We start from the raw sequence: 13,465 nt of genomic DNA on the forward strand, positions 1-13,465 counted from the left end.
ATATTAATATTTAATAAAAACAAAACAAAATATAATCAAATCTACATATGCTTAATGGTCTTAATAGGAGTCTCCAACTCTATATATAGTACTGTGAATGCATAAACATTAAAATACAAGGAGTGCACATTTCTCAAATTGGTTGTAAAAATTATATTCATTAACCCAATGCATGGTATATCTAAAGCGTTTAGAGCAGTAGTGCAATTTCGCATCCAATTCTTCTCCATTATGTTAAGATCATTTACAGATCCAAATGAAAATACTATAGTTCATCTTTTTTCCAGTATGTCCAGGCACCTGCGAAGCCACAGTTTTGAGGTATTAAAGGCTTTAGTAGGTTTGGGAACAGAATGACAGGCAGAAGCCTCCCCTGGTGTGGATGCTGGACTCAGATCCTCCTCCATCCACTGAAGTAAGGCCTAATAATCACACAAACATTCACTTAATGAAAAAAAAATGTCCACGTGCATCTGGTTGTCTGAGTTTTTCTGATAAAACCAATTTCCATAAATTGTTAAATTCGTGTGGGTTATTCTTACCATAGTGGCATTAAAATAAATGGTAATGAATGATATATAAAACATTGTCTTTGATCTTGTCATTCTGAAAAAAATAGACGTTTTGTTGTAAACCAGAACATGTCACACCAAATGACTTAGTAATGGAGCTGCAATAGTAACAGGAAGTGCAACACAAAAACAAAAATATTTTCAATTTAGAATTCAATTAAAGTTCAGTCAGTCATTGTAAAACTGTCAATATCCACAAGCTTAGCATGTTCAAGCTAAAGTTCAGTCTGCATTAAAGGTTCCTTGAGAACTCAGGCATGTCGGGCAGTTAAAAGCATTCTCTTTGCGGTCTATTCATGTTGTCTAAAAGTGGGTTGAAACAGAGTTTCAGAGCTACTTTGGCATGTGAGACCGAACTCCTTGATCCAGCAATTTGTGAGAGAGTATCAGATTTTTACTATTGAATAGAAAAGCATAATGAAGTATCTACTAATTTATACTAAAGCCAATTACTGCCAAGTTTACCTTGTATCTGTCAGCCATTTTGAAGTTGATGGAGACCTGTAGCTTACGAAGGCAGATAGGACAAAAATCCAGTGGTCTACGATCAGACTCCTCCAGGTGGTTGGAGCCTTGCATCACACAGCTCAACCACTGACAATGCTTTATTCCAAACATATGGCCAATCTCATGGGTCATTGTCTGGAGAGAAATCGTTTACATTAGGAGTTTGTCATGACAGCACAAACATTTGATGCACTTGAATCAGCTGTATTGAAAAAAAGTTAGAGCTAAAGGACTTTTGATAAAACTACAAAAAATTTTACAGTACCTATATTGAATGAGTGGAAGTGCTTTATTGCAAACCTTGCAGGACCGAAGCAGCAGAGTGCTGGTAATTGGGGGAGTGTAATATCCATCAAACATAGAATAGTTCCCCTGCTTTGGCTGAAGCTGTTTCTTCAATCTCCCAGCATAATTTCTGGAGTAGAAATTGTCATCATACCTTGCAAAGCTGAAAACACCCATTCCTGTTCATAAACAATAATGAGAATGTACAAGTAGGTCGTAAGTCTCTTCTACACTGTGTATCTGTTTCACTTTACCACCATCTAAGCTCAGACACAATAATACTACTGTTTAATCCTTAAGAGGTCCATTAAAAACAACATTTGAGCCTAATGACAAAAAATTGTCACTTTCCCAAATATATTTATAAAAAAACACACATAAATATACATGAATATATTCATATATTAATGTTTTTTTTTTCAACTTTAAACGAGTCAGTCTTTTAAACCTACTTCATTCTGGAATATACATGTCAAATATTAATAATATTTTGTGGTTTTTAACCCTTAAAAACCATTATGTTTGCATAACACCCCTACATGTGGCGTACTAAGAAAAAACACTTATGAATTTGAACACACACAGACAAACACACATCATCAATCCAACATCAATGCGTTTCATTTCGTTAAAAAGGTAGTACCCTTGCAGAAAATCGTAAAAAGTGGGAATGTTTTCTGCATGCTTTGAATAGGGGAAAGTGGCGCCATCTGGAGGACAAATATAAAAACAATAAAGAACGCCAGTATTCCAAAGTGAAATCTTAACCTAACGAAATTCATTAATTTAACTTAAGACAAATGTGGTATCAAAAATGGCATTTTCAATGGATTCAATTGGACATTTTTTGCCATTAGGATCAAATGTGTTGGTTTTTGTGGAGCCATTTTAGGCTAATTTAAGGAACTAACATGACAATTCTAAACTTTGTAAAAAAACGAATATCCTCTTATATGAGCTATACTCAAATTTGACCTATATTCATTCAACACAGCCAAAATGGCTTGAAAATAAAAAATAAAAACTTTATGGCACAAAATGTCCCTAGGATCTCTTAAGGGTTAATTTATTTTAATTTAATTTTTTTGTCCTTTTGGCTTATCCTTTGAGTTCAGGGTCACCACAGCGGATCATTGTCCATGTGTTGATTTGGGACAGGTTTTTATGCCGGATGCCTTTCCTGATGCAACCCTCCCCAATTTCTACCGGGCTTGGACCGGCACTGCACAGCTGGGGAGGGGAAAGGGCTGTTAATTTCTTATTTATTCTTAAGTCTTGGACATATCAGCATTTATGTTATGAAGAGTATTTCATTATGAAGCACAAAGAAAATTATATTAATAGGTAAGTTTTTATGGTGAAAAGTTACCCCTATTGAGGGAAGCCTCTCCAAAGACAAAGTTCCAAGATTCTTTGGGGTACAGATCAATCATTGTGATTCCAACAATACAAAATGCATCCTTCGGTTTCCTGTGGCCTAGAAACCTTAGCAGGTCACCTATATTTAAAAGGGAAATCATAATGTTAAAGAAAAGTAATGGATATGATTGGCATTAATGTATTTTACTCCTAACATTTAGATGATTAAAATACATTAACAGATGAAAAACAAGAAAAGTAAGTACTAACAAACTGCTTCAGTTTCCTAACTTACCAGTGAGGATCTGAAGGTTGTGTGAGTTAGTGTTAACTCTGAAAGTGCATCCTGTTTCAGCCACAGAAACTGCAGGCAGCAACTTGACAGACAGCCCATAGAAAAAGGCCTGGCAGTATTCTCTGAGCCACTCCACATAGCGGTCTTTGTTGACTCCTGCATCGCCAAAGGAACCTTAAAGAATAGAGCATAATTTATGGCCAAGCAGCAAAAACAATCATATAGAGTTCAAAAGTGTAGTGTTCCATACTGTGCATCCCTCATACATACATGTATATGGCCCACAATATTATCTGAATGAATGTCCTCATGTCTTGGTCAATTTCGTCAGTTTTATTTTATGTGATCATAGGTTATGGATTACTGGCACTCAGAAAACATGCCTGTGATTATATGCTAAACTGGGATTAAAAAATGTGACATTTAAAAATTGTGACATAACCAACATACACATTTCTTTCCAATATAACTATGGAAAAAAAGGAAGGAGCCACTCTAGACATATACATGCTCACCTATGGTTTGAATATAAATAGTATTGTGGCTTGCACTGGGAATTTTGCGATAAGAGTCTTTGTAGAAGCTTTCAAAGTCTTGAGGTTTCTCTGGGTGAGCAGGGATCCAGTCTGAGTCTGAATGCACAGCGATGTACTGGAAAAGTTGGGTTGGACCTGGGTGGAGTCCTTCTTCCAGTAGATGCCTTTCTTCTTCTGTGTACTTGCTGTAACCTTCAACCAAGTCCTGGTGATTAGAAACCAAAGCTGTTTGGAGTATCTCCACAGAATGCTGGATCATCTTCATCTGTAGAAGAGAAAAACTACTGCAGATGGAATCAAGGTGAAATTTGGAACATGGCATTGCTATGTACATATTTTTCAAGAGTATTTTTATTTTTTTGTTCCTTATTAAAGCTTAAGTATTTGACCCATATGAACACTAATGACAAGTTGTATTTAAAACAGCTGTGACTATGAAAATTAGATTCTAAAAACTAAAATGTGTCCTAGCTATGTATATCAGTCATTTGGAAATTGAATACTAGAGAAAATACTGGATAATAAACACTGGATATTGGAAAATTTATACAACTTGAAACTACAGCACACAGATATCAGTTTCATATTATTTTTTTAACCAGGCAGCCCAAAAATGTATCTTAGTAAATTGGATCCAGGAATCAGTGGTAAATACTTTATCAAGAACTAACAAAGCTGGCAGAATGCTAAACGATTTGTAAATGGTGTCTTAACAGAAATATCCATGTTACCTAACTGTTGTATCCAAACATTTTCAGAGGACCATACAGATGCATATGTAAGTAGCAAGATACAAAAAGCAAAAACTTGCCTGGACAATCGAGTCTGTGCTTCTCGTCTAACGTTTCAGGACAGAATTTAGATTTAGATATCTAGTCAGCATGCAAGTTTCAACTTTCATCGACGTTTTAATATAATATCTGTTTTAACTACGTAAAATCATGTTAGCTGTCCTTGTCCTTGTTGACACCGGAAACACTCCACGACGTCATGTAAACAAATGGGTGGAGCTCTTAGTGTCGATCGACAGAGGCAAGTTCGCTGCCATGGCACAACTAACAACAGCAGAGTAAGATTATATCGGTAGTCTTTGTCGAAAAAACATTCAGTTCTATTATTCGTTTTAAATGTACTTGTTTTTTCCTTGTATGTAACGGAAGTCAAATACAGACAACAGAAAATCGCAAGTAATGGCAAATGCTGAATTTACGAAAGCGGAAGAACCTTGAGTTAGCATAGTAGTTAGCTAAAATAGTTAGCTTGACAATAAGCTGACACAACGTTACGCGGAAGTAGCTAGCAGGCTAGCTTGCTTCCTTAGCTGTCATGTCTGGAGATCCTCGAGATTTCACTGCGTAAACGAGAATACCTAGCAGTTAGCCGGTTAGCTTTCAGACCTCCAGAAGCAGTCTATACCAACATCGAGCCGTAGGAAGGGTGGACCGGACTTGCCACAGTGACAGCGCTGTTTATGCTTCAGCCGCCCGGAGATAGCTCACACACACATCCTGGATTTTCTGATGAGATGAAATACAGCTCGTTGTGCTGAGCTTCTACGAAATGGTCGTGGAACTGTAATAGCTTTATATTAAGGCATATCAAACCGGCTCACGAGACGTGTCAACCGTTCTCTTTGCCAAAAAACACACCCACCAACACTGCAGAAATGCTGACTGACAACAGGTAACGAGAATAACCTATTTTACAATTTAGTGTGCTTGTAAATGCTCATCATTACATACAATATTACGTATAGTAATTGTATCCCTTCATTGTAATGAAACATTGTAGCTAAATTACAACAACTAGAATCTAAAAGAGAATTATACACTATTATGTGTGACTGTGCTGTATTAATAATATCTATATACATCCTAGTGAATGTATGGTAATCAGTGTGTTCTCATAATGCGAGTGCCACATGTCTGATCATGTAACTGCCTGAGAGCGTGTTGCTATTTTAGGATCCTCTTCATATACTCTCTCTCAAACTGTCTGCCTAATCTCTCTGCATCTCCTTGTATCATTTGTATCCAACTAGCTCTTTTACTTATATGTAGAGTATATCACTCTATTGACAAGTCTGTGCACTTAAAAATAATACCACCTTTTTCTGTTTTCCACAGGAAGAGACATCGTAGTTGTGACAGTGAAGAGGACAGACAGTTGAGTCCTCAGGCCAAGAGGTCAGGAGGGGGTCCCAGCCTGCTTGTGTCAGACTTGGACTCTGAGGTGATCAATTTGTGCATTCATCATTGTACCATTACACACACATAAGTTTACCCAGATTCCTTTAAATTTTCAGATGACAGCCATCCCTGTGTTTATTTATTGCTATTTTTATACATTTGCTATGTTTGAGGTTACAATGTAAAACAGTTTGACATTTATTTAGAGAGCAACCATGCATCTCAATAAAGGTGACTCTGCAGGGCTCATGCAGTACACCACTTTCAAAAAAAAAACCTCAATGTTTTATGAAGCTGCTATTAACATCACACATTTGTCCTGTGTTTGCAGTCTTCCAGCAGTGACAGCAGCAATGGGATCAGTAGTCCAGAGAGAGCAATAGTGGTTAGCACCAGGCCATGCATACACAGCTTGAACAACCGCATCAGCCAGAACTCCCTCAGCCCAAAGCCTGAAGACTCTGCCAGCTCCTTGCAGCATGGTTTCCATGGCAATGGCAGCAACTTCTCCTACGACTACATCAACAGAGTCCTAAGAGAGGCGCACTTCAGTAGTCTGCAGACCAGGGGGCGTCCAGGCTCAACATGACATGACCTGTGACTCCTCTCCTAACCTTTTGTCCCTCATCCGTCAGTGCCGACGCTACTGGCATGGTGGCTCCTAGGAAGCCTCAAGTCACACACTCGGGTCAGGGGGAAGGGGGAGATGTGTGGAGTGGTCTACAGATTTTGGCCACACAGTCTCATCCCCACCATGCCATGTACCATTTGTTTAGACCATAAGCACATCCACCTCTCCATGGCCTAGCCACTGTGGTTTTATGTGCAGTATCAATGTGTATGTGTGTTTGTGAGTGCATGCACGCAACTTGTGCACTTTATAAAGAGGTATCATTCTCTTTACATGCGTGCGTTGATGCGTGGACATTTTTATTGGTGCTAATCACAAGCAAAGTGTGATGATCCAAAGTGCTTGCAAAAGTAAATAAAGTTAAGCACTTTACTCAGTAACTCTTCATTCTGTTTACTCTTGACTGGGAAATCAGTCACGTGTTTGTATCTGTGAAGTGGGAGTTGTAGTGTTCCCGTTCACAAATTTAAGTCAATGAAGGAAAGCTTATTCACTCCCAAGGAGCATTATTAAAACAAACCAGTTAAAGAACATTTTATGCCTAGTCTGTTTTCTCTAACCAAAATGAAATTAAGAATAAACTGTATTTTGCAGTTATTTTCTTAATGAATCACAGGTGTGGCAAGTCACTGGGTTCAAGGAAATAGAATAGATTCTTAATGAGCCTCACCACAATTCAACCTAAGATAAGTCCCAGCCTAATTATAGAACCGAGATTAGGCCTAATGTCTGTGGGTCCAGCAGGAGTAAAGTCAGTACAATGCTTCCTAGTGAAAAAAAGCCATCATCAAAAGACAAAAAAACTCACCTAAAACAATTGTTTTAGATTATGATGACATATGTCATACTAGTTTATGGATTGTTTAATATGACCACTACACCATTTCAAATAAAAAGTGTGATAGTGATTTATATTTCTTGTTAACCTTCCAAATCACTTGACATTTAAATAAAGTTTCTGAAAAGAATGTTTGCAAAATGACACTGATATAATGTAAGTTTAAATACAGCATATGAAGACCAATTAATATAGCAGTTTGTGCTGAAACAAAAATGCTTTGTTTTTTTTGCAGGTACAACAGCATTGCTTGTGTTCATTAAAACATAATACAGCCATAGATTACCATGTGAACATGTAGTACATACTGTAGTATTGTACTAGGTTCCACAGTAGTCACCCCCACATTGTGGTGTGGCCCTGAAATAGGAATGGTTACATAGTTTAGGTAACTGTTTTATTTTGATGAAATGACATGAGAAGTTATTTTACCAAAATAAAAAAGCCCACACGGTGTTATTCACACAGATTATCTATTTATTTCTTCTAATAGTTCTCAAGTAGTTTGTAAGTTACATACATGCACCCTTCAAACAGTCTCATGGGTATATTTTATTCAATACAAGGTAGGTATAATAAATAATTTAAATACTAATATTTATAGAATTTACACTGGCCTAGCTTAGTACCAGAAATTATGGAAGACCACTCTAATTTGCAGTTTTATGAAATCCTAAAAAAGCAACTGTAGTGCAAATTACAAATTGAGGAATTGTCCCTCAGAGGGAATGTAATCTGAAACAAATCCTGAGATAAAGCAAATGAAACAATGAAACAATTTTGGGAAGCTTGACTTCAGCCTCAAAGACCATTTCTAAAACTGCCTCTACACCCAATCTGCTGCAGAAAAGCTGCTTTCATTGAGGCACCATAAAGGTTAAGCAGACAACCCGAACATAATATGAACCTGTTATCTGTAAACATTTATGATCTTAAAAGGTCTGATCTTGGTTTCTAAAATCAAATACATTTCTAAAAAGACATACATAGTGACATCACTGGTTTAAGAGTAACAGTTCAAGCAAATATTCAGGGGTCAACAGTTAAGAAATGAGAAGGCCGATACTGTTTGGCTGCTATTAGATGCAACTGAACTGCAAATTGAATTAGCATCATCATTTGCTTTACTAATGTATGGGAGAGACAAGTTCACTGGTCTGTCAGACTTGAGCATAGCTGGGCTCTCCTTTAAGTCGTCATCCACTGTGCATGTGTTTGTCTGGGACGTTTCTCTTTGACACAGAGGTCTACCCTTGGTCACCAGTTCCATACCACTGAACAGGGATGGTCTACTCAAAGGATGCTGCTTGCTCTCAGCCTCAGAGGGAGGAGTACAGCTTCTGTCTCTGGGAAACTCTTGATTTTCAGCAGTCAGCTTAACTTCAGTAGCTCTGACTGGATCTTGCTGGTTCAAGGCCACACTAGGAGAAGCTCTGTGATTTGGTGGCTGAGTGACGTCTCCAAGTGAGATGTTAGACTGACAATGGTTGAGGTTGGTGTGAGAAGAGTGAATTGGTGGTAAAGAATCGGAGTATGTAGATGCAGGAAGCTGAATAGTTGTTAGTTGTTGACTAGTGTTTGCTCGATCTTGCCTGGCAGGTTGTAGAGATGCACCCATTAGAGCCTCAAACTGTCGCAAGATCTGTTATGAGGAGATAAAAAAAGATTTTTATGGTTCCGTCTTAAAAGCCTTCATCAAGTGTAGCTTTTGCTTTCAGTCCATCTTACCTTTGTGGCTTTGTTTGCCACTGGTCCTTGAAGGCCCTCACTCAGCTGGGAAAGCCTTCGCTGGGTAGCTCCAAACATTTGCTCCAGAGATAGGAGGTCAGAGGTCATGAGGCATCCCAAAGCACACAGTGCTCGCTGTAGGAATGTTGGAAATAGGATTTGGTTATTAGGGTTGAAAAATATCATAGAGAATATCTTCAATTAAAACAAAATTGTTACCATCTTAACAGTGTTTGAGGGATCTTGAAGCTTGCTTGAGAGCAATTCCACAACAACTTCACAGTTGAGAGTGGAACACCTGATAGGTTAAATGAAACCAATTAAGCCTTGAATGACATTACCACGAGAATTTTAAAAAATGACACCCGAAAAATGCTACAATATATAAAGGCAGAATAAGACTTCTGTATTCTCATAAGAAAAGCAACTGTAATGTAAATTACAAATTGAGGGTTTAAAGCATGTAATCTAAAAGAAATCCTGAGATAAAGCAAACATCAGTAATTATCTGTAATTTATGACATATCATTTTGGGAAGTTTGACTTCAGCCTTAAAGACTATATTTCTAAAACTGCCTCTACAGCCAATCTGCTGCAGAAAAGCTGCTTTCATTGAGGCACCATACAGGTTAAAGAAGGCAACCCAAACATAATATGAACTGCTATCTGTAGACAGTTAAAGCTTTAGAGGTCTGATCTTGGTTTATAAAAAAAAATAAATTTATAAAACTAAATACATTTCTAAAAAGACATACACAGTGACACCAGAAAAATGCTACGATAAATAAAGGCAGAATTAGATTTCTGTTTTCTCCTGTATCGGATTTTGGCTACACTGACTCTTTGATGAAGTGCTGGCTTTCCTCTCTGGACAGAAAAACTCTGGAGCCCTCAGTCACTTTGTTGATGAGAGCCATCTCCTGGCCACAGTCCCCCAGCTGCAAGGCTTCCACCCTAAAGACACATAATATATGAGAAGAAAATAATAAAATTCAATATAAAGTCATACATGAAAAGTGATACTACTAAAAAAGGCAAGATTGGTTTAATCCATATATAGTAATCAAATACAATAATAGCTAATATACAGATTGAATAATACAGATTGGGGCTGCTCAGTTTGTAAGGCAGTTGTCCACGGACCACAGCTTCACTGGTTCGACTCTCAGTCCCTCTTGGCTACTTGTCAAATTGTCCTTGGGCAATACACTGAACCACAACTTGCTTCTGGTGCACAGCAGTGAGTGTGTGTGAATGAGAAGCAACATCGTAAAACACTTTGGATAAAAGCGCTATTTAAGCAGACCATTTAATGCACCACTCACCGTTCTGATAGGTCCCCACTGCTTTCTCTACTGGCCCCTGATTGGCTTCCAGTACCAGCAGACTTGCCATCCATGGAGGACCTACTATTTGCAGCGATGTCCTGAGAAGAGTTGTGGGAGGAGCTGTTCCCACTGTCATTCTCTTCCCATCCACCTCCTACCTGCCCTGGGCATCTCTGGGACACTGCTGGAATGAGTACATGTGGGACTTCAAAGTGAACCTTTATTAATCAAAACTAGAAGACTCACTGCTGCAGAGTGAACCTGTCAAGTATGTTCCCAACACAGCAATAATGTCCCACCTTTTGTTCTGCAAGCAGGTATGTTATAGGCACATGCAGGCACAGCCACCTCTATAGGTACGGTCGGTGCCACAACTGCCCGGTAAAGGTTGTCGTGGAGCCGGATGCCTTGGTGCTCAGTAGGAGGAAGAACAGCACTGGCTACTACCTCTGCAGCTTTCTGGATCTTATCCAGTAATGAGTCAGTCGCTGTTTGGTAGAATAGACAGATACATAAAGGTACAGAAAGCCAGTGTGATTTGATTTGTGTGCAGTGTGTATAGTCATGCAGCACTCACCTGTTCCCTGCTTCCCTGGACTGTACCCAAAGCCTTGCATTCCCGGCCTGTGTGAAGTTGCTGAGCCCATACCTGCACAAAGCAACAGTTGTTGTGCCATGGCCACACACACTCACTGGCCACTTCATTAGGTACACCTGTAAAATCTAATGCAATTCAAAAAAGCAGCTCTGCCATAAATATTACTTTTATCAGGTTATAAAATCTCACTTTTAAAGTTGAAAATGTAAGAGAGGTTATAATTCTACTATATATTTATTATTGAGGTGATCGTGAGGGTGGTGGAGTCATACTGGAATGTGGTTTTAATGCTTTTGCCCCCCCCCTCCCATTCATTTTAAATAGGGTGGCCAAAACTTTAAAACTACTTCTTAATATATTGCACATCAGTATTACTCCACCACCTACTATGACCTGAATAATAAACACATATTAGAATTATCACTTTTCTGACAGTTTTAACCTGAAAACTGAGAACTAATTACCTTGTAAATGAAAAACTAATGGCAGAGCTTCTGTATTTGTTTACGATTGTACAGGTGTACCTAATTATGTGGCCAGTGAGTGTATATACCCATATACATATGCCAAATGTCAGCCTAAACACAGGCAAAATTAGCCAGAATAACTGAAAACACCTGGGCAGTGCAGAGACTTTAGGTTTGCTCACAACTAAACCTAAAAGATCTCGTAATAGTAAGCAATTCCAAAGCTTATGTTGATTTAAGATACAATAAGCAAATTCTATACTTGTGTTTAAATCCACATAAACCATTATAAAAGTGCCTTTGATTGATTAATGCTCTATATCATGTAATCATCATCAGTACAAATTAATATAATAAACATTTTTAACTCACCCATTGTTGGGGAGACTAATTTGAACAGGGGGGAGATGCCACTTTTGCTGGAAATTGCATCTGTGAAAAGCAACCTGGCTACTTCCTGGACAGAGAAAGAGTCAAAGGTTGAGCGTGTGTTTGCCAAGCTATCACACATCTACGACTGACATGGCGTTAAATACAACTTGTGCCTCACCTGTGCTGTATTTCTCACTTTCTGGTACAATGCTGTGCCATGAATGGGGTCAGGTGGGCCACTGTAAACTTGGGAGAGCAAAATGTACAACAGTAAACAAGTCAATACTTGGGTACCAGACTGGCCACAGAGTGCCGAGAGTTAAATGGAGCTGAAAGCACAAGCGACCAGTGGCTAACCTGATGCTTGCTGGATGAAAGTGGAGTTCCTTCTGAGTTCTGTGAGGAAATGGTTTGAGCCATGGCCACAGAGATGGACAAAGATCTTCAGGACCTGAAACACCAAAGGCTGGACATTATTTTCAGACAGGCATGAAATTGAAACTTGGCCATGTGACAGTTAAATTTTACATGTTCATATTACAGATTGAAACTTTAATAATATCACTCCTCTCACCTTAAGTTTGACATGGCAGGACTCCACCTGCAGCCTATCCAGAAGGTATTCCAGCAAACACTGACCACAACCTGAAGACTCATGGGAGATTTCTACAGTTTGCTTATGGTTAAGTGTATAATATTTAATACTGTATCTGCTCCACAATTTATAGGGGATTTTTAAAAACAAAATGCAACTTATTGCATATATATTTACCTCATTAACTGCTAAGTGAATATTAAGAGCATGCTCGCTTATTGTGATCTTTCCTGCTCAGGGTAATAAACTTTGGTAATTCAAGTCAAATAACAGATTCCATACCATTCATTTTTACAAGTGAGCTGTAAATAATGAGCCATAAGCTAAATTATTTTATTTACAATTCTAGTGTGTGCCACACATTATATTCCCGATGGCTTTATGGGTTACAGAGACCAGCAGGGGTGGGGCTGCTGGACAAACCACAACAGATGGTGCAAAGGATACTTCCAATCTCCTGAAAAAGGTATCCAGGACAGGGGTTTTCATCATCTGCTGTAGCTTTCATTAAAGTGGGCACCTAGTAAAAAAGTAAAGAAGTTTAAATGTTGTATCAAAGGAAAAAACAGGTTTACAGTACATAAAATATCAGTCTGTTTTGTTTAGCAGTGAAACAGATTCTGGCTTAGAAACAAAATTTAACATTACTAAAGAGTCAGTTTTAGAAACAAAACTTTTAGCTTTTTAGTTTTCACCATACTGACAGTTCACGTGACACCACACAGCTTAAAACCTTTACTATAAAACGTGACACTACATGTGAAACATGACGAGCAAAAACCATATGTTTCTATGTGTTGTTAGCTAGCAGGCTAATAGCAAGTAATAATAGCACAACTTCGCAAATTCAAACAGACCCACTGACGCTACGTCGTACTGAACATGCTCCTCTCAGCTGTTGATTGTTCAAACAGGTAGCACTTACTTTCTGAAGAAAAGCTAATCGTTCCATAAATGTTGCCATGGTTTAGCAATTCTAGCTGCGAGTTACTCATCTTCCTCCTGGGTGTACTAGAGGAAGGCGGGCCACAAAGTGACAGCTAGCCAATCACGCAACAACCAGCAATAATCCTGAAGTCCATTGGGCTTCTGGTTACGACAAAAGTCGAAAACAAGCGAATCATCTTAAAGAGACTTGGGACTGACACTTTGACTGACAGGGAAA

The 13,465-nt window shown here is 38.5% G+C and overlaps 3 protein-coding genes across 5 annotated transcripts; 1 reads left to right on the forward strand and 2 right to left on the reverse strand.

The window, feature by feature from the left end:
- Position 1: 1 nt before the first annotated feature.
- Positions 2-4,524, reverse strand: LOC137105640 (archaemetzincin-2). The gene is made up of 7 exons (XM_067488116.1): positions 4,366-4,524; positions 3,534-3,819; positions 3,019-3,192; positions 2,734-2,862; positions 1,380-1,543; positions 1,038-1,214; positions 2-422 (listed from the first exon to the last, which is right to left on the reverse strand). The coding sequence occupies exons 2-7, from the start codon at positions 3,817-3,819 to the stop codon at positions 273-275; spliced, it is 1,080 nt and encodes a 359-aa protein (XP_067344217.1). The 5' UTR covers positions 4,366-4,524; the 3' UTR covers positions 2-272.
- A 38-nt stretch (positions 4,525-4,562) lies between these two features.
- Positions 4,563-6,907, forward strand: si:dkey-21c1.1 (uncharacterized protein LOC100150256 homolog). 2 transcript variants are annotated; one of them, XM_067488117.1, is made up of 3 exons: positions 4,563-4,623; positions 5,681-5,786; positions 6,075-6,907. In XM_067488117.1, the coding sequence occupies exons 1-3, from the start codon at positions 4,601-4,603 to the stop codon at positions 6,330-6,332; spliced, it is 387 nt and encodes a 128-aa protein (XP_067344218.1). In that variant the 5' UTR covers positions 4,563-4,600; the 3' UTR covers positions 6,333-6,907. The 2 variants fall into 2 exon arrangements, with proteins under 2 accessions (XP_067344218.1, XP_067344219.1); XM_067488118.1 differs by having other exon boundaries at positions 4,596-5,237.
- A 761-nt stretch (positions 6,908-7,668) lies between these two features.
- Positions 7,669-13,333, reverse strand: tepsin (TEPSIN adaptor related protein complex 4 accessory protein). Of its 2 annotated transcripts, none has more exons than XM_067488104.1 (13): positions 13,226-13,333; positions 12,748-12,820; positions 12,280-12,371; positions 12,063-12,156; positions 11,884-11,951; positions 11,706-11,790; positions 10,846-10,917; positions 10,568-10,756; positions 10,266-10,449; positions 9,781-9,894; positions 9,160-9,238; positions 8,941-9,075; positions 7,669-8,854 (listed from the first exon to the last, which is right to left on the reverse strand). In XM_067488104.1, the coding sequence occupies exons 1-13, from the start codon at positions 13,262-13,264 to the stop codon at positions 8,249-8,251; spliced, it is 1,830 nt and encodes a 609-aa protein (XP_067344205.1). In that variant the 5' UTR covers positions 13,265-13,333; the 3' UTR covers positions 7,669-8,248. The 2 variants fall into 2 exon arrangements, with proteins under 2 accessions (XP_067344205.1, XP_067344204.1); XM_067488103.1 differs by having other exon boundaries at positions 10,266-10,452.
- Positions 13,334-13,465: the final 132 nt, after the last annotated feature.

Source organism: Channa argus, chromosome 20, assembly GCF_033026475.1.
Source record: "Channa argus isolate prfri chromosome 20, Channa argus male v1.0, whole genome shotgun sequence".
In the NCBI taxonomy this organism is placed as follows: domain Eukaryota; kingdom Metazoa; phylum Chordata; class Actinopteri; order Anabantiformes; family Channidae; genus Channa; species Channa argus.

Bases quoted from the DNA above. Each gene is read 5' to 3' on its own strand.
- LOC137105640 (XM_067488116.1), bottom strand. From the start codon at position 3,819: ATGAAGATGATCCAGCATTCTGTGGAGATACTCCAAACAGCTTTGGTT. The intron at 2,863-3,018 runs GTAAGTTAGGAA...TTTTAAATATAG, and splicing joins CAACCTTCAGATCCTCACTG to GTGACCTGCTAAGGTTTCTA. The intron at 1,544-2,733 runs GTAACTTTTCAC...GTTTATGAACAG, and splicing joins AGAGGCTTCCCTCAATAGGG to GAATGGGTGTTTTCAGCTTT.
- si:dkey-21c1.1 (XM_067488117.1), top strand. From the start codon at position 4,601: ATGGCACAACTAACAACAGCAGA. The intron at 4,624-5,680 runs GTAAGATTATAT...TGTTTTCCACAG, and splicing joins GCACAACTAACAACAGCAGA to GAAGAGACATCGTAGTTGTG. The intron at 5,787-6,074 runs GTGATCAATTTG...CTGTGTTTGCAG, and splicing joins TGTCAGACTTGGACTCTGAG to TCTTCCAGCAGTGACAGCAG.
- tepsin (XM_067488103.1), bottom strand. From the start codon at position 13,264: ATGGCAACATTTATGGAACGATTAGCTTTTCTTCAGAAA. The intron at 11,952-12,062 runs GTTAGCCACTGG...TGCTCTCCCAAG, and splicing joins TTTCATCCAGCAAGCATCAG to TTTACAGTGGCCCACCTGAC. The intron at 9,895-10,265 runs GTGAGTGGTGCA...ATGTGTCTTTAG, and splicing joins AGTGGGGACCTATCAGAACG to GGTGGAAGCCTTGCAGCTGG.